The 20,497-nt window shown below is 43.8% G+C and overlaps 1 protein-coding gene across 4 annotated transcripts in view; it reads right to left on the bottom strand.

Moving 5' to 3' along the window:
• The window catches only part of MEGF10 (multiple EGF like domains 10), a 182,796-nt gene that overhangs the window by 12,461 nt on the left and 149,838 nt on the right, over positions 1 to 20,497 (bottom strand). For all 4 annotated transcript variants that reach the window (XM_007087800.2, XM_042983110.1, XM_042983122.1 and 1 more), the window contains 6 exons: positions 13,192 to 13,338; positions 11,868 to 12,002; positions 11,202 to 11,330; positions 9,281 to 9,409; positions 4,241 to 4,369; positions 1,929 to 2,057 (listed from right to left, as the gene is read on the bottom strand). In XM_007087800.2, coding sequence (XP_007087862.1) covers positions 1,929 to 2,057; positions 4,241 to 4,369; positions 9,281 to 9,409; positions 11,202 to 11,330; positions 11,868 to 12,002; positions 13,192 to 13,338 — 798 coding nt within the window. The remainder of the gene's footprint in view (positions 1 to 1,928; positions 2,058 to 4,240; positions 4,370 to 9,280; positions 9,410 to 11,201; positions 11,331 to 11,867; positions 12,003 to 13,191; positions 13,339 to 20,497) is intronic.

Genomic DNA, 20,497 nt, shown 5'->3' with positions numbered 1-20,497 from the left:
TAGCTGATGCCATCACCTTAAAACCTTACTCGTTAATATTTAAACTTTAGCTTTATATAATTTCTCCTCGTGTTCCATCCAATGGGGACAGGAAAGCTCTGAAGTGGGAGTCAAGAAACCGGGCATCTAAAAAACTGATCCAGATATCCTGAACTTTCCTTTAGGCACTGAAGGCTACAGTTTCACCATCTACAAACAAGGCACCTGGCCGCCCAGAAGGTGCTTCCAGCTCAAACGTCCCTGTGACCTCATGATTCTAAGCATTAGACCTCCTTATTAGACAGCGTGCCCTGAAACATACAGCAGTGTGCATTGTGATCACAATGCATGTGTCCTGATGATGTGACTGTGGAACAGAACGTCTTGTTGTCACGACAGACAAATATAATTCATGAACATGCAAAAGTTACTTAATGAAAGAGAATGAAACAGGAATACATACAGAGTGTACGTTTTAAGATGGCTGCCCCACAACACCGTATGAATTTTCCAAAGCCCCCTAGAGCCCATGTGGTTGTTACCCTCTGAAGCAGAGTCACACATTTCAGGAGCTCTCTGGTGGCCACGCTTTAGAACCATCAGAAGAACTTTCTCTTTTTTTTATTTTCATTTTCTTTTTTTTTTTTTTTTGAGAGAGAGAGAGAGAGAGAGAGAGAGAGAGAGAATGCATGAGCAGAGGAGGGGCAGAAGGAGAGGGAGAGAGAGAATCTTAAGCAGGCTCCACTCTTAGTGCACAGCCTGATACAGGGCTCAATCCCACGACGCGGAGATCATGACCTGAGCTGAAATCAAGAGTCGGACACTTAACTGACTGAGCCACCCAGGTACCCCAAGAACTGTCTCAAAGGCCCCATCCGTTCCAGAATCAGAATTGCCCAAGTAGGACTACATATATGACCATTCTCAGGTTACTGTGATCCACCCTTGTTAAAAACCATAGGCACAAGCTTCTTAAAAAGGTAAACATATGCCTGTCATATGTCATATGAGCCGATCATTCTACACCTATAAGTTTATCCAAGAGAAATGGAAGTACGTATCCATACAAAGGCTTGACACATTATTGTTCATAATAGCTTTATCTATAATAGCAAAAACTGGAAACAATCCAAATGTCCATCTCCGGGTGGATCAGTAAACAAACGATGATATATCCATGCAGAGGAATACTGTTCGGCAATAAAAAAAACAGAAGTATGGATTCACACAGCAACGTGGTTCAACCTCAGAATAATTTTGCAGAGCAAACAAAAGCAGACAAGAAAGAGTACAGTGTGATTCTACTTACATGAAATTCTAAACAATACAAACCCATCTGTAGTTACATCAGTGGTTGCCTGGGGCCCCGGGAGCAGTGGTGGCAGAGAAGGGCATGAGGTAACATTTGGAAGGGGGTGGGGGGCGGGGGAGGGATGTATTCATGATCTTTATTGTGGTTGTGGTCTCATGGGTATATATGTTTGTCAGATTGTATCAGGTTATATATATACTGCATGCTGTACATATATACATCGTGTACGTATGTATATATGTGTGTATATACATATATATTTATATATATATACATATATACACATAATATAATGGTATACATGCATTGCTTTTTATGGGTTAGTTATATCTCAGTAAAGGTGAAAACATTCGTAGGCACAGCGGGAAGTTCCTGAGCTTTGGAATCAGACAAACGTGGCATCTAAGCCCTGACGTACATATAGCTATGTATTCGATATTAGCTACGTCACGTTGGGCAAATGACTCAACCTCTCTGAGCCTTACCTTCCTCACCCGTAGGACAGCAGCAATGAGGCATCCATCTGGCAACTAAACAACCAGCTACACCTTGCAGTGGAGGTGCAAATACTTCATGTTGCCTGGTACATGGTGGTTACACAGTTCAAGGCAGTAGGACCCTTTACTAGTATCCTTACCTTGATCGCATCGCGCCCCCTTCCAGCCTGGGCTGCAGTAACAGGTCCCAGTGATATGGTCGCAGGTGGAGTTGTTCAGGCAGTCACATATCTGGCGACAGCCATAGCCATATGTTCCTGCAGGGCATTCTGAGAAGGAGATGAAAATCCAACATAAGCTGTCCAGCTTTCGGGATGTGGGGCAAGGCTGTCTCTTACTATATGATCCTCTGTGTCTCAAGGGCAGCCCTTCCGGGGGATCCTTACGCAGGCAGACCCACCCTGGAAGTCCTAGAGCTGGCCAGGATTCCCTGCCACATGGGATTCGGGGCCACGTGGCACAAGGCCAGACACTGAGCTCCTTGCCACAGCTCCTGACTCCTGCAGCTTCTATGTACCCACTTCCCTGATGGGTAAGTTGAGAGTCTGCAGAACCCAACAGAACTGATGAAGATCGTGAGCAAGGGCAACCTGAGATGACCCCGCCGGGCAAAACTGTGAGATAAAACACTAAAGAGTATGGACAAGAGATGGCATCCTTGAGAACGTGAGCACGTTCCCGACGACTCGGGGATCTTCCAAGTGGCGCATTCCGACTCGGATTAGCTGGGAACAGGGACAAGGGAAGGGCAAGTCTTGTTAATTTTCTAGGTAAGAACTTCATTTGCCATAGAATGGCTCAAAATTTGGATGTGCAAGTTGAAGCCTGAGAGACGAAAATACTGATGTTTTTATGATGTACTCTTCATAAGAGTTGGGTGTGAATTTCAAAGAAGAGTCAAATCTAAAAATCATCACCAAATACTGATGTTTTCTGTAAAGTGAGCAGCAGGGGGCAATGTTCTATTATTATTGGAATTCTCTGTCACAGTGTTTCTGTTTACAAAAGAGCACCAGGAGAGTTCTCCAAAAATAGGGATATTTTAATTTGATGTTCAAAGTAATCACGGAAGCACTTAAGCAGCTTTTATTTAATAAGAACCATAACCGGTCTGGCATTCAAGGGAAAGTCATTTTAGAGTCTGTTCTGATTCTAGGTATGTGCACATATGTTTAGACATTTATGCACACACACACACACACACACACACGCACACACATACACACACACACACACACACACACACACACTATTTACACACACAAGGGGTATGCAGGAAACCGTGTGACTCAGTACGTGTTTCAGGATGAAATGAATAGCAGTAAAAAACTAAAATTGGGACATCCATTTCCAGGCTGATTCCTGGAGGTCACTCCTGTTATATTTACTATACAGGAAGACATGCAAAAATAACTCAAGGGTTTAGTACACAAGACTGAGACGACCTGGATATTCCAGGGGTGCTGTGAGGTGCTGCTGGGGTAGAGGGAAGGCGATGGTTTATTGCCAAAGCCCCGTCCTGCTGATCTGCCTTTCCGGCCATAATGCTCCCACAGCCCTGTAATCTTTGCTGCGTCCTTGCCAAGAGCGCCCTCTCTGGTAAGCAAGAACGCTCCTGTCCCTTTCTTGTCATCTATGATAAAAGACTGAACCCCATTACAGCTCTAAGACCCTATTTATTCATTCTGAATATTGAATGAAAGTCACAGAGGAAAGTAACAAGAGACTACTTTGAAATATTCAATCTAAACCTAATTTTCTTATACCCTGCAGACGCGTAGCTGTAGCGGCAGAAATGGCAAAAAAGGCTGCGTAATTCCAACAGAGCATATTCTTCTGGAGTGGGATTTTTACAGCAAAAAATTTTAAGGCGATATATTGTCTTGAACGTTGTAAAGACCGAGATGCACAGTTGCTAGGGGAAACAGTAGAAAAATACTATCTAGCAAAGGTTGTCGGAAGGGGGGCAACGTTTGTATGGACCTCATTCCACACCCACTGAGGGGCTGGGAGCCCCTACCTGCCTTTTGTGCACTCAGCCTGGCCCCAGAGAATGCATTCTCCTCCAGTGTGGACCCGGGCTCTGACTCTGACTGGCTCGTAACGCCCTTGAGCAGCCACGTTCCAAAAATAAGCAGGAGAGTTAGAGAGAGCCAGGGTGAACAGATGGAAAACCTGAATTCTGTCTTCCTCCTTGGAGCCACACCCCCTCCACCCAGAGCACTGATTACTTACCCAGAAGAAGTTTAGGGGGAAAGACAGCCAGCAAGGACCCCGAGGTGGCCAGCTCTCTGGGAGGGTTGACGGTAACAGTCAACAGTGCTGGTAAGTGACCAGCCATCCATTCAAACAACTTGACAGATGCAGGTCCTGCCTTCATATTGTTCAGGCATGTAGGAAAACTGATTCTAGGGGAAAATACCAACCAGACGGGTCACCCTCCCGTACTTACTCTGTTCACAGCGCTTCCCCATGAACCCGGTCCGGCATGTACACTGTCCAGAGATGTGGTCACAGTCAGCTCCATTTTGACACTGGCATATCAACGCACAGTCCTTTCCGTAAAAACCCAGAGGACATCCTGTGCAGGAGGGAAGGACAGCAGAGTCAGAGGCTGCTGAGGAAAAACACAGCTCTTGCTTCCCACTGTTTGTGTTTAAACCTGAAAGGTTCTTAGCCACTGGAGAGTGAATAAAGACAGTAATGCAGATCTCAGCTCGTCACAAAGGCTTCTTTGAAGTCCCAAGATGGGGCGCGTGCAAGGAGGTCATAATTCATGAGCGGGAGGCAGAATGGTTCCATACCTGGTGCTCCTGGAGACAAGACTAGTATCTTCTGACAAAGCACGCCACCAACCCCGCGGAAGTATGGGGGCAATTCCTTGCATTCTTTCCCTGAACTACTAGACTCCTGGACTCAAATGCCATGGACTGAAATGGGTATTATATATTAAAATTACCCATATGCTTTTACTTACAGCACAGAACGTCTCTCAGTCTGCGGCTAGCCCTGTCCACCGTATCCGTTACTGACTTAGATAACATCTCCTTCACCAAAGATGTAGAGTAGAATGTTAAACTCAAAAACAAACAAACAAACAAACAAACAAAACCCCAGCACTTCATAGGTGCTTTGTAAAAAAAAAAAAAAATCCATAAACCTAACACTGCTGTATGATTTTCCAGACCCAGACCTCTTGGCTGAGGACACACATAAGCCCCATGGGCTGTCCTGGGCCAGCAGCTGCCCAGCAAGGGTGTGGGCTCTCTGGCACAACAAAACGTTCAATACAGGCTGCTTGTATGGCTACTTCTAAGTATCCCATGTGGATTTTTATTTTCTCTTTTTCTAATGGAGGTTTTAAGCAAAGTTCAACTTCCAAGAAACAGAGGCAGAGCACAGATGCCAGCATGCAATGACAACTGCCATTGCCATATATTTATTTAGCACCTAATCGATGCCAGATGCTTTGCATGCATCCTCTCACTGAATCTTCACCGCAGTGCAGACACACAGGGATGGGTATCCCTACCTAGAGCAGGGAGTTCAGCCCTACACGCCCTAAGTCACACAGCCAGCAAACTCAGGCAAGTCTGGCTCCAGACCCCATGTCCTTCCCACTTTCTTGTGCTATGTCCATTTAAAAAGGTCCTCGGATTAAAGTAGACCCTAATATTGGAATGATAAACAGTAATGTGTAAGTAATTTTCTCTAAGTAGCTGAAAAACTTTCTATATATATAATCTTGGCAGAATATGCCTGAGACAAGATCTCTACTTGCCAATGCTCCCTTTTGAACAATGGCTCAAGGTTTATACCCACTTCCAGGAAGTTTCAAAACACATGTTCAGCCTATTCTCCAGTTTTCTAATTAGTGTTAAACAAGCGATGCCCAATTGTTTCATTACATTTTTTAATGTTTATTTATTGTTGAGAGAGAGAGAGATGAGCAGGGAAGGGGCAGAGAGAGAGGGAGACACAGAATCCAAAGTAGCCTCCAGGCTCTGAGTTGTCAGCACAGAGCCCGATGCAGGGCTCAAACTCAAGAACCACAAGATCATGACCTGAGCCGAAGTCGGATGCTTAACTGACTGAGTCACTGAGTGCCCACCTAATTTTTTTTTTAAGATTTTATTTTTAAGTGACCTTTACACCCAACATTGGGCTTCAACTTAAGACTCTGAGATCAAGAGTCATAAGCTTTAATGACTGAGCCAGACAGGCACCCCAAGAATTGCCTAATTTCTGACCTATTTTTCTTTCTCATCTCATTTCTGGGATTTCTGGGTGCTCATCGATTGGGAGAATAAATATTGTTGAAATTTCAGTACTACCCAAAGCAATCTGCACATTCAACACAATCCCAATCAAAATTGCACCAGCATTCTTCTCGAAGCTAGAACAAGCAATCCTAAAATTTGTATGGAACCACAAAAGACCCCGAATAGCCAAAGTAATATTGAAAAAGAGCGAGGCATCACAATCCCAGACTTTAGCCTCTACTACAAAGCTGTAATCATCAAGACAGCATGGTATTGGCACAAAAGCAGACACACAGACCAATGGAATAGAATAGAAACCCCAGAACTAGACCCACAAACGTATGGCCAACTAATCTTTGACAAAGCAGGAAAGAACATCCAATGGAAAAAAGACGGTCTCTTTAACAAATGGTGCTGGGAGAACTGGACAGCAACATGCAGAAGGTTGAAACTAGACCACTTTCTCACACCATTCACAAAAATCAACTCAAAATGGATAAAGGACCTGAATGTGAGACAGGAAACCATCAAAACCCTAGAGGAGAAAGCAGGAAAAGACCTCTCTGACCTCAGCCGCAGCAATTTCTTACTTGACACATTCCCCAAAGGCAAGGGAATTAAAAGCAAAAATGAACTATTGGGACCTCATGAAGATAAAAAGCTTCTGCACAGCAAAGGAAACAACCAACAAAACTAAAAGGCAACCGACGGAATGGGAAAAGATATTTGCAAATGACATATCGGACAAAGGGCTAGTATCCAAAATCTATAAAGAACTCACCAAACTCCACACCTGAAAAACAAATAATCCAGTGAAGAAATGGGCAGAAGACATGAATAGACACTTCTCTAAAGAAGACATCCAGATGGCCAACAGGCACATGAAAAGATGCTCAACGTCGCTCCTCGTCAGGGAAATACAAATCAAAACCACACTCAGATATCACCTCACGCCAGTCAGAGTGGCCAAAATGAACAAATCAGGAGATTATAGATGCTGGAGAGGATGTGGAGAAACGGGAACCCTCTTGCACTGTTGGTGGGAATGCAAACTGGTGCAGCCGCTCTGGAAAACAGTGTGGAGGTTCCTCAAAAAATTAAAAATATGTCTACCTTACGACCCAGCAATAGCACTGCTAGGAATTTACCCAAGGGATACGGGAGTGCTGATGCCTAGGGACACTTGTACCCCAATGTTTATAGCAGCACTCTCAACAATAGCCAAATTGTGGAAAGAGCCTAAATGTCCATCAACTGACGAATGGATAAAGAAGTTGTGGTTTATATATACAATGGAATACTACTTGGCAATGAGAAAGAAAGAAATATGGCCCTTTGTAGCAACGTGGATGGAACTGGAAAGTGTTATGCTAAGTGAAATAAGTTATATAGAGAAAGACAGATACCATGTGTTTTCACTCTTATGTGGATCCTGAGAAACTTAACAGAAACCCATGGGTGAGGGGAAGGAAAAAAAAAGTCAGAGAGTGAAGGAAGCAAACCATAAGAGACTCTTAAAAACTGAGAATAAACAGGGTTGATGGGGGTAAGAGGGAGGGGAAAGTAGGTCATGGGCATTGAGGAGGGCACCTGTTGGGATGAGCATTGGGTGTTGTATGGAAACCAATTTAACGATAAATTTCATATTTAAAAAAAAGACTCTGAGATCAAGAGTCACATGCTTGAATGACTGAGCCAGCCGGGCACCCCAAGAATTGCCTAATTTCTGACCTATTTTCCCTTCTCAGCTCATTTCTGGGATTTAAAATTTCATATTATGATTAAAAAAAGAATAAAATGATATATTATTGGGGCACATGGCGGGCTCAATCAGTCAAGCATCTGACTCTCGATTTCCGCTCAGGTCATGATCTCATTTGTGGGATCGAGCCTTGTGTCAGGCTCAGCACGGAGCATGGAGCTGCTTGGGATTCTCTCTCTCCCTCTCTCTCTCTGCACTTTCCCTGCTTGTGCTCTCTTTCTTTCTCAAAATAAATAAATAAACTGAAACCAAGTGTATACTATTATTGGTAACCATCATTCGTGCTTTCCCGTGCTGTCTCCTTTATTCATTTGAAGGCAAGAAGATAGAGAATAGTCTTTTTTCTCCCTGACAGTGCTGAGCTGTGGACTACTTTGCACATTATATCCTCTGATGGTAAAAACCTCACAGAAGAAGAAATGGTTGGGGCACTATGTGATATAAAATGGAAAAAAGAATGAGTGGTTCTTGAAGCATGATCCCAGACTGGCATCACCATGTGGAAAGTTGTCAGCAATATGAATTCTCAGGTCCCACCCCAGACCTAGTGAATCAGACACTCTGGGAGTGGGGCCAGCAGTCTGTGTTTGTCATGCCACCTGGGTGACTCTGACGCTCACTTAAGCTTGAGAACCACGGAACACACTCTTCTCCAAGAGCACACATTACGTCGGGGAGCAAGGCTTGTGATCTTCACTGCCTTTCTAGCCACAGTCACTTAACCCAACCTTTGTGCTGTTGGAATAAATGACAGGGTGGACATCCATGTAACCACCACCCCAGTTTGAACCATTATATAGAACATTTTCATCACCCTTCATGCACCTTCCCAGTAGATAATCCTAACAGATCAATTTGTTTGTTCTTGATCTTCATATAAAAGGAATCACAGGGATGTCTGGGCGGCTCAAGCGGTGGAAGTCTGACTTCGGCTCAGGTCATGATCTCACAGATTGTGGGTTCGAGCCCTGCATGGGGGCTCTAGGCTGTCAGCACGGAGCCGGCTTTGGATCCTCTGTCCCCCCTCTCCCTCTCTGCCCCATCCCCTTTCACACTCTCTCTCTCTAAAAATAAATAAAAACATTAAAAAAAAATAAAAGGAATCACATACTACAAAAATGTGTACATATGTCTGTACAAAGATACATGTATTGATAAATGATAGGGAGTTTGGTGCTTATACATAGGGTCTGGTCAAAGGAGAGTGAGGAAAGAAACTGCACACCATCACATACAGCACTGCTCCACTTCGGTGTCCTGCAATGACATACAGACAGAAAACTTGGAACGTGACAGCTCATAACCACACAGAGGCAGTTAGACGTCTAGTGGTCACGGGGGAGATGAACCAACACTCCCACGCCAGGAACCCTGGGTGAGCTCAGTTCGTGCATGCAAAGGGCGAGGCTTGGTCCCATCCCCCTTGGGTGTGGCTCCCTTGGTGAGTCTCGGAAGGCTTGTCACTTACTCTGAGTGCAGTACAGCCCCGTCCAGCCGGGAGTGCATTTACATTCCCCATCATAGGCGCTGCAGAAGGCCCCGTTGTGACAGTTGCACGTGTGGATGCAGTTCGGGCCCCAGTGGGCAGGCGGACAAGCTGAAACCACAGCACGCATGGAGAGTTCGGTTAGAGCCCGGAGACCAGCACCCAGCAGAGGGAACTCCGTCCTGCTGCCCATCTCCTTGCATATGGAAGGTTAGTGGTGTGCATCAGGACTAAGAAAGCACGGTGCTCCCAGACTGACTAATACCCAGATGGCAACATTGACTGCAACGGCAACCATCATTACTGCCACTGTATTCATGGACAGACTGCGGAGTGAGGCAGGCAGAACAAAAAGCATCTACAGTTCATAGATTTACTTGCCTAACAAATGCACACTGAGCTCCTATGTGCCCAGCACTGTTCTAGACACAGAAGAGATAGCAGAGGACCAGGCAAGGTCCAGACCGCCCTTTGAAACCTTATACAGTAAAACCTTGTTTTGCAAGCATAATTCACTCCAGAAACATGCTTATAATCCAAAGCACCTGTATATCAAAGCGCATTTCAAGAACCATTGGCTCAGTTGTGATCATGTGACGTTGGGCATCATGTGCTCCTTGTATTGCAAGACATCGCTCACCAGAGCCGCTCCCTCAGGGAAGGCTTCCCCAAGGAGAGAACATTTAAGCAGAGATAAGATGGACAAAATGATAGGACTAAGAAAAACTAAGGGATCTGGTGTCACATAAGTCACACACCAGTCGCTCTGCTCCAAAGTTGTCACTAGAGATTTGTTTAAAGTTTAAGGTGTAAATTATACGTAAGAATTGGTTTAATCATGAAAATTCTTAATTGGATGAAGCAGAAAATAATAAAAGGAAATCATTGGAGGGTCACTGTCCATTTAAGAGCAAAAAGAGCTTCAGATAAAGTATCTGTGAAATATCATATTATGGGGTAAAACGATTTGATTTACCAAAAACAAACAAAAAAACACACAGAAAACCTTTTCATTTATACTAATGCTTCAAGAATAAACCTGCTTTGGGGCACCTGGGTGGCTCAGTCGGTTAAGCGTCCAACTTCGTCTCAGGTCATGATCCCAGGGGTTGATGGGTTCGAGCCCCGCATTGGGCTCTGTGCTGACAGCTCGGAGCCTGAAGCCTGCTTTGGATTCTGTGTCTCTCTCTCTCTTTCTGACCCTCCCCCGCTCACACTCTGTCTCTCTCTCTCTCTCAAAAATAAATAAACATTTAAAAAAAACTTTAAGGAATAAACCTGCTTAAAATGAGGACAACCATTGTATCTACATGAGAAGATGGGTCTTAGCAGAACCAGCTGATCATTTCAAAACAAAAAGAGATCAAACCATCATGCTGTTTACCTTAAGAGTATACAGTGATGTATGTTAATTATTTCTCAATAAAATCGGAGGAAAACAAAGCAGGACCATCTATAATTTTTATTTGGTTACCCAGTAGGGAATATGGCCCAATGAAGATAGTAAGTCTGAAGTAAGTAAAAAATAGAAAAAAAAATTCTCCTGAAATCGTGTGCACCATAAGTTGCCCAAGAACAAGGGAAAAATGATAGGTGACGTTCAAGGTCTGAAATTAAACTTAGAATGGATTTTCTGAGCCCAATACCCTCATTTTACAGATTAAGAGTTACTGAAAAGTGAATAAGCATGCTACCCATTTAGGCTCTTTGCAAGACCTTATTTGGATTTAACATAGGAACACTGCATAGAGCTCTTAGTGGGGGAAACAGCCATTTAAAAATTAAAATAATGTATATCATAATTATTCATATATTATTTCTTAATTATATAAACACTCTTACTTTAGTCCCAAAGAATTTGAAAACCAATGAAGATCAATGGTTGTTCCTAAATAAGACTTACGTTGAGAGCAGTCACTGCCAATCCAACCCGGGTAACACTGACAAGATCTGTCAATGGGGTTACAGGTTCCATTGTTGGTACAGGTACAAACCCCTGCACAGTTTTTCCCAAATCTGCCGCTGGGACACACTGTGAATAAGTTTTAGGTCAGTAACGCACAATTACATCTCATCGCATGGAACTCTAGAGTCTTGGGACAGAAAACAACTTTGAAAGCCATCAGCCCAGCTGCCCATTTAGTAGCTGCCTCCACTCAACAGCACCCCGTCATCTGGAATGGGCTCATTTTTAGAAACACACGAAGCCCAACATTCTCATTAAGGCATCACAAACGAGGAGACATCATCACATTTCTGGAAATCTGACTTCATGGCTTCTTGCTCAGGGAGTCCAAACCCTCCCTGATATTGATTTTTCATGGGATGCTGTTTCCAATTAAAACCGAAGAGCAGCACAGCTCAGAGAGTAGAGAGATTCTGCCGGGGTGGCAAGCCAGCTTTTCCAAAGTCATTTCTGCAGAAGCTGCAGAAAGGGCATCCCAGAAGGCATTGATAGCTGGTGGCTGAAAACGTCCTCGGGGAAGCCTGAGAGGAAGCCTGAGGACAGATTGCACGGGGCTTGCCCGGCACCGCGCACCTCCCCCCAGACACCGTGCGCCTTACTTACCTTCATTGCAGAGAGCACCTGTGAAGCCAGGCAAGCAGTCGCACAGGCCTGTGATGTGGTGACAGGGCCCACTGCTGTGCACACACTGTGGACACGTCTGGCTGCAGCGATGCCCATAAAAACCGGGGGAGCAGACTGAAAATAGAATGGAAATCAACAGTTATCTTTCCTGAGACGTATTCCTCTCAAATTCCACATCAGGATCTAGTTGAAGTTTGGGGCAAAAAAAATTTTTTTGTTTAACGATACTGAGAATTTTCCAAGTCTAAAACAAGCACCAAAGGAAGAAGGGTAGTCCTTAATAATGAAAAGAAACCATTAAACTGAATTGCTGGAGGGCAGGCAAATGTCTCTGTCCTCTTTATTTTCTCATTTATGGTCCCAATTAACCTGGGGCCTGGCACACAACAGGGGCTTGAAGAATTTTTGTTGAACAAATAAATGAAAGGAAATAAAATTCTAAAATCTAATAAGGACAAATAAATACTCTCAAGCCATGTCTTGATCCTTTTTTCTTTAAGACTCATTACTGGCAATAAACAGATCTATAGTCTGAATTAAAAGATTGTTCCTCCTCAACGTGGTCCAGATTAATGACTGTGATTGAGAAGTGAGCAAGCAAAATGCTACATAATTAGGTTCTTCTCAAGACATTACTTGGATTTAAACGCAAGACAAATGCATAGAGCCTTCACTGAAAAAAGAAAAAAGTCATCTAAAAATAAGGATAATGTGTCTTAGAGCCATATATTCTTTTCTTGATTACATTTACTAAAAGATTTCGTAAAATCTTATGGATCCCCTCCTCTCTTAAAAATCCCATTAACCAATGTCAACGGCCTCCATTTTTAACTCTGCAATTCTATTTTCCCCACAGCACTGGCTGTGAGACTACTAGCAAGATGTATGATTCGCCGCAAGGTTTGGCTGATGTTGACTTCTGGTAATTGAGGTAAGGCCAATGCCAAAATTGCTGAATCAAATATTTACAGGTCAATGGATTTCTGGAACACCATTTGCAAGATTTAAGGCAGGATCAAGAAACGTATCCTGACGACGATGCCAATGAGGCATTGAAATCATTACTGAGAAGGAAAGGCCAAAGCCCCATCTGTTAGGCTCGTCATGGAGGTTGGAACGAATAAAGCTCTTCAGGCAGTGCTATCAAGGACAGCTCCACAAGGGACAGAGACCTATTACAGTCTCCTCCCCACTCCACTGCAACAGAACAGCGCCATGAACTGAGGTGTGGGACAGAGATAATAATTCTGCACACGGTACCTGAGAAGGGAAGGCAGACCTTTCCACGTACTGAGACACTTACTTCTCTGACACGTGGTGCCTCGGAACCCTGGCGCGCACTCACAGATGCCATCATCTGGGGAGCACGAAGCCCCATTTTTGCAGTAGCAGGGCAGAGAGCAGTTGGGGCCCCAGCGTCCCTCAGCACACACGCTGTCACAGTGGACACCTGAAACAATGCACACGGGCAAGGCTGACTAAGAGGCAGTGGGGGCTGGTGCCTCTGGGACACAAAGTCCCAGACGAGGAGGAGGAGGAGGACGGTCATGGTATCCAAACTGGGTTATCTCTGCAACGATGAGCGGGATGGCATAAGGTTTAAAATTCACTTATATACGTCAGTACATCATCATACACTGTATCATCATGTATCGTATCATCATAGCATTAAAATAATCCCAGGGTGATTTTCTACCAAGTCATAAAAGAGCAGGAATAAAACACCTTTGTTATACTGACTTTTTTATTTTTTACATATACATAATTTATTGTTGCGTTAGTGATGTTTCTTTTTTAAAAGGATGAAGCAAATGGGAAGCCCAAGGGCTCTGTCTATTAAAGGCAAAATTTATCAAAAATATTTTTATCAGTGAGCCCTCAGCAACTTCCTTCTTCCCCCATCCTTTATCTTTACAGAAAAACCAAGTGTAAAAAAGATAAAAAGAAGTAAAAAGTGGTTAAATTGTCTTACATAAAGAAAACTCTCCCCCTGGAGCAAACACCATCTTAAAACATTTTGACGATAGGGGCACCTGGGTGGCTCAGTCAGGTGAGCGTCCAACTTTGGCTCAGGTCACGATATCTTGGTTCGTGGGTTCAAGCCCTGCACCAGGCTCTATGCTGATAGCTTGGAGCCTGCTTTGGACGTTGTGTCTCCGTCTCTCTCTCTGCCCCTCCCCAGCTCATGCTCTGTCTGTCTGTCTGTCTCTCTCTCAAAAATAAATAAGCATTAAAAAATTTAAAAAATAATGAAAATTAAAGAAAAAAACATTTTGATGCTACATTGTACAGGATGGAAAGATACACTAATCTGTGCCACTAAATTCTTCTTTAAGAATTGAATCTGGCACTGGGCAGATAAAGGCAGAATATCACAACTGATCTTATTTGCAGCTGTTGTCCAAGTTATTGATTATTAGGTTACTACTCTATGTAGGTGTTTAGCTCTTACCCGGAAACAGAAATTCTAGAGTTGGTCATGAATGAACAAATGCCTAAGGAAAATGCAAGGGAAAAAGCAAAGTGGCAAAAATAAAAATAAAACCAGGTTTTATGTGAGGTAAAGAGAAGTCTCTTTGGGGGGCGCCTGGGTGGCTCAGTCGGTTAAGTGTCCGACTTCAGCTCAGGTCACGATCTCACAGTCCGTGAGTTCGAGCCCCGCGTCGGGCTCTGGGCTGATGGCTCAGAGCCTGGAGCCTGCTTCCGATTCTGTGTCTCCCTCTCTCTCTGCCCCTCCCCCGTTCATGCTCTGTCTCTCTCTGTCTCAAAAATAAATAAATGTTAAAAAAAAAAATTAAAAAAAAAAAAAAAAGAGAAGTCTCTTTGGGAAGTTTGTGTTTGAAATACAACAGGGGCCTCTTTCTTGTAAGTCAGAATTCTCCCCAACTCAAAGACACGCTCTTTGCATTGAGAAGCAGCGAGTTATAATTAGTAGTGAACTGGCAACTGCTGGCTTCAGACCAAGTGCAAACACAGTAAGAACAAGCACGCACACACTTAGGGATCCAGAATGCTGTCACCACCCAGCACCAAGGAAGCTGAGCAGTTTTTGCTTCGAAATTGATTAGGAGAAAAGTTACCGTGGCCCAAACCTTACAACAGAAGCAGCCCCAAACCATAATGTGAATGTTGCTAATTGGCACAGTCATTTCTGCTGAGCCATAACTCCACTTTTGACTGTTCCCGTCTCCTCCTTCTGAAAATCTCCCACATGGTAAAGGCTGTTAAGGAGGCATGAAAGCTCACAGACCTCATTGTGTCTAGCTTGAGTCAACAAAAGACTATTATTTTAGCTCGCGCTGCTGGCTGAAGGAGGAGATCAGACCTGTTAGAAGCTGACTGGGGTTCAAGGATTCCCTGTAGAATAAAATATGGAATTTTGGCCTCCTGTGATTTTTTTTTTCTTGAGTTCACAAACATACGATCTTTTCTTTTTCTTTTCAAATCTCTTTTGAAAAGCTGAGGTGGAATCCTAAAATGCTATGCTCACCAAACGTGATTCAGCAGCTATAGAGTTGTATCTGGTGTTTGGGCTCGCACCTACACGAAGCAGGGCATTTATTAAGGAGCAAACCACTTCAAAAAGAGGCTGCAAATGGAAAAATTTTGTTTTATGAACTTAAAGGAAGTACCAACAAGGGTAACCTTGTGAAGGGTCACAGGCTTCACTCTCTTTTCAAATTCAGGTTCTGAGCACTGACCATGAGCTAGGGACCTATTTAATGGCACCTAAGATGGGGACTCCTGCTTGACAGATATTCGGACAACTCTGGCCATTTTGGTTTACAGCCATCCATGCAAATCCCAGTAAGGACTTTGGAGAAGTAGAAGTTGAAAATCATCCTGAAAATTAGTCCTCATTTCTGGCACATTGTTGTGGGGTGGGAGCTTGAGGAAAGGGGAAGGGGCGGGATTTAGCTATTTATGGTGATTTGGTTCATCAGCTACTTGCCAAATCTCTCCACCACATTAAATAAATGCAGCTAAATCAGAATGGAATACACTTGAGGTCAAAATTATCTGCTGCTTTTTTTGCATTATAGATTATCATAATTTATATGTGACTTAGCACATTCTCAATCAGAGCATGTTAAGAAAACTGACCCCAGCACAGATTGGCAAATCTGAATAAAGTGATCCTTTATTTCATATCTGATTCCTCTTCCTTAATAGGTTTGTCCAGCTGGATAGCACAGCCATCTGTCATAATCAACTTTATCGAGGTAATTTTCATAGAGTAACAAGGCCCACGATATAGCAAAGAGATCCATTACAATGATACGCTTGTTTCACATGATTTACCCGTGATTTCATTTCCAGAGAATCACGGGGAATTTTAGAGATCATCTATCAAATCTTCTGTCTCCAATCATAAAAGAATATTTCAGCAGAACCAAGCCTACTTTTAAATATCTTTTATTTCAGGATTGCAAATAAGTCTCCCCTTTGAAAGTAAGTTATAGTAATTCTATGACCAACTTCCTCTAAAAATTCAACCTCTTTTCTCTTTCTCTACCATCAGTAAAATGAGTCATCGCTTTTCAGATATTAATGCCTAATCTATTTGTAGACAAACATAAAGTATGCCTCAGGGGGCAATTCTAGAAAAAAGCATGAAGCTGCATTTTTTCCCCTTGCTGTCCTATTTTCTCCTACTGATACTCCTCCCCCTCAGAGTTCTGTGCCCTCCTATTATCTTTCCTTTCATCTTATAGTCAGGAAAAGGTAAGGTAAATTGATTACTGTTGAGTTGTTACCTTCTCTAGAGAATACTAATATTTTAAGAGAATACACACGTGAGGAGCCTAAGAAATAAATCTCTAATTGTGAAATATCAGGCACTGAAGCTCACAGAGGGGGTCCCTGGGTAAGTGTTTCTCTAGGCCACACTAGGTATACAGCTACTGATGTGACCTCTCTGTAAGACTAACCCTTCAGTAAAACTTTTTTCAGGATAGATAATTATAAGTTTGCTTTAACCTGTGTGTGTGTGTGTGTGTGTGTGTGTGTGTGTGTGTGTGATTCCTGAATTATTTGCATTCATCTCATCCCAATCTTTGCAAACTTGCTGGAGTCCTACAAGATATTTTTATGTTTCTTTTTTTATCAAAGACAGAAAAGAGAATTCAACTTAATGAATATTCAAGAGGTCCAGGGGCTATTGGCTTCCTGGTGATAGGTTCTCTAAGAAAGAACTTCAACTCTGGAATGATAATGGCCCCAGAATAGGCACACCTAACCCTGTCTTGGGATCTCAGTCAGAAAAGGAGAGAGCCTGGGAAGGTGGAGAAGGGCTCCAAGCTAATGGAATGGTGGGTGCAAGGCCCAGGAGCCCAAAGAAGCATATGGAAATGGAGGACAGCTAAAACTGGGGTGGGGAAGAACAGGAGAGGTGTTTGGGCAGCCAGGCAATGGTCACATACCCAAAGCCAAGGATGCCATGCTGTGAAGTGTGAGCTTCCCCCTTGGATTTGACAGGGACCAAATGGACAATGAAGCAGGAGAAGCACATAACTGAATTTGTGGTTGGTTGGAGGGCAGAAGACAGTCTGAGGATGATGGGTCTGGAAGAAAGAAGACCTGTGTCAGGGGGCTGTTTGGGGTTATCCAGGTAAAGGAAAAAAAAGACAGACATGACAAGGTCTTAAACTAAGTCAAAGGCAGTTGGGATGCAGGAGCGGGGGGGGGGATAAATTCCTCAGAAATGCAAGAGACAATGGAGGTGAAAGATCTGTACATGCACTGGCTCCTCCTGCCCCCGTATTCTGCACAGGGAAATGAATGAAGTCTGGAGCTCCGTCAAAGAGAGATGGTGTTTCTGTTCACCACAGTGCCCAGCACACGGAGGGTGTTAAAGATTTGTTGAGTGAATCAAGAAGAACCGTCTCTCTTTCCAATTTGATATTCAGAACTATTTCTAACTGGATGGGAGCAACCATATAATCCTTTCTTTCCCTAAAGAAGTGATGAGAGGCCCATGCAGACCAGAAAACCAGCATATGTATATTTTATATGCCTCAAATGGTGACCTTTCCGATCTAAGGGGGTAGAAATGTCTGCCTTGCTGATTTTTGAGAAGATATGCCTTCATGAGCTCAGGTCTGTGTTTTTTAATGCTAGCCCAGATTACAAAGCAACCGAAGAATTAGGGAGGCATCTTGAAGAAATTGTTTTGGAATGTTTACCGAAGAAGAGATAAAGGCTCTAATGGGAGTTACTTCAGGAAACAACGCCCTAATGCGTTTGGAAGAGGGGACAAAATGGGAAGGGGGTATCTTTAAATTTGCAAGGATCTCTGGTTCAGTGGAAGCATTTTTTCCTGATCAACGTTCTAACGCTGATAAGGCGATCTGTGAGGGACTGTTTTTGCCAGGACTGAGGACAAAGAGCTCTTTGATAGCCTTCCCAAGTTGCTAGGCAATGGCTGAATGATCGTGATAAACTTCAGCTAAGCAGCTCTAAAGAAATGTTCGTGCATTTCATGCCTGATGCATTATGCCAGCGGCCTCAATGTGAAACCAGCATTCACTAGGCATTTGTGATTGCATGAATGCGGTAAAATAAATCATCTTGGTTGTCATTACTTCTCCCTCTCAGAGATAGAACCCAAACTCCTCGTCTTGCTAATTGTTCGTATTCCTAATGCCCGTACTGCACTCTTTGGGGGCATTAGTGAACGAAGGACATGATTTCGATTCGATGTCTGGTTCCTGAGCAACAAGCTATTAAACATCTATTAGAAGGAAGAGAGGGATTTGTTACTAATAATTGGGCTTGATGAGTATAGAAGAGAAGAGCCAGAGTAAGCGTCATAAGACTTTTGCTGCTTTTCTAATCCTCTCGCTAACAAAGCAGAGGCTTACTGTTGGCGTAGAGACGTTCTTCACTGGTGTAACCACCTGTGCCCACGCTGTGTCCGCCCTGAGAGGACGTGAGTTTCTGCAGGCCAGGAGCTGGCCCCGCTTCACCCTCGTGCTCCCAGCATCCAGCACTGTGGCTGCACACAATTTGGAGGCACTCAACATGTGGTTGTTAAATCAAATCTTTCTATTTGGATACTATGAATTGTAAAGATGGATTAAAAAAGGATCTGCTTTACAAAGATGACCAAGTTGGAAAGGACATCCTGATAAATCATATAAATCGTCGATGTGTGCATTTGTAGCTGCAAGACAAAAACACCAGAGGGCATGACCTGCCTCAGTCCGGACCTGGATAAAAGTAAACAGAACAGACTGCTAAGCAGATGGGGGGCCCTGGGAGCTCTGGCTTTTTCTGCAGCCATTCTTTTGGGAAGGCAAGCCCCTTCCTCCACTCTCACCTCAGGGACTCCACCTTCTGCTTTTACAGGACTCCCTCCCCCACAAAACTGCATAGATAGAGAGACATAAATGCTGCACAAATGTTGTCCACTCTTCAATACCCTGCTTGATTGGATGCATGCATGTTAATTAAAGCTCACGTCCACTTGCACTTTGATGTCACTGCATAAAGAATTAGGTTCCCCCTTATTATAACAACTCAGGCATCACTAACACCACAGGAGAGATCACTTTGGCACAGATCAGTAGCTAAAGCAGCAGTTCACTTACTCACCTGGTCAACCTTGGAGAATTTGGGGAAACACACACATTTCCTCTTTGTAATGCCCCCTGCCTCCTGGCTGGGCTCCAATAAGCACCCCACCTCTCTCCCTATTCTCTGTGCCCCTCCTTACCCTCCTACATAGTTGCCAGTCCCTCTCTCTTTCCCAAGACTTCGAGAGGTTGATTTGGTGCCTTCATCTCTTTCCTCTTAGTTTAGCATTTAACTGTTTTTTCTGCCATGAATGCATCCCTAAGCCTTTTGCCAGCAGTTATGAGGATTCTGCCACAGAAATGCTCCCTGCAACCCCCACCTCTTCAATAGTGAGAGTAAACATGCATACAGAGGCCAGTCTACAGATGGGTAACTGTCACTGCATGAGCCACTGGTGCAACCTTTTTTAAGCAGGCTTCACACCTAAGAGCCCAACATGGGGCTTGAACTCACAACCCTGAGATTAAGACCTGAGGTGAGATCAAGAGTCAGATGCATAACCGACTGGGCCACCCAAGCACCGATGTATAACTTGTTAAATGATAAATGAGGCCACCAAGTAAGGTTGTGCAGGCTGTACACTACACAAGAGCCTCTGGCCACAGGGCTAAGTGAGGGCAGAAATCCACCTTGCCCTCCACCTGCCAAGCAGTACAACCTGAAAGATTTCCAAACCTTCTCCAAATTTGTGCAAAAGGTGCTTTATGGGCAGGCAATGGCTCCGCCCTCCTCATGCACCCCCCAGCTCATCATTCACCAGGTGTGAGGTGGGGACAGGGAATACACAAGTTAAAAAAGTTCCCAGGTGACAGTGATCTTAGCCAGAACTTGGAACCAGGCTGGGGACGGCATATGTTCCCCCACAGCCAGAATGAAATCTTGATCAGCTATAATACTCAGTGAAGAGGTGTTTTGGCTGACTGAAGTCAGAGCAAAAAGGAAGGAAAAAAGTCAGCATATGTCTACTGTTTTTGGAAAATACTTTATAAAGCATATTACTTTACTACTGTGGAAATACACAAACATACACA

The sequence above is a fragment of the Panthera tigris genome, chromosome A1 (assembly GCF_018350195.1).
Source record: "Panthera tigris isolate Pti1 chromosome A1, P.tigris_Pti1_mat1.1, whole genome shotgun sequence".
Taxonomy (NCBI): domain Eukaryota; kingdom Metazoa; phylum Chordata; class Mammalia; order Carnivora; family Felidae; genus Panthera; species Panthera tigris.
Note: the sequence above shows the minus strand (reverse complement) of the source record. Positions and strands in the feature narration are given on the sequence as shown.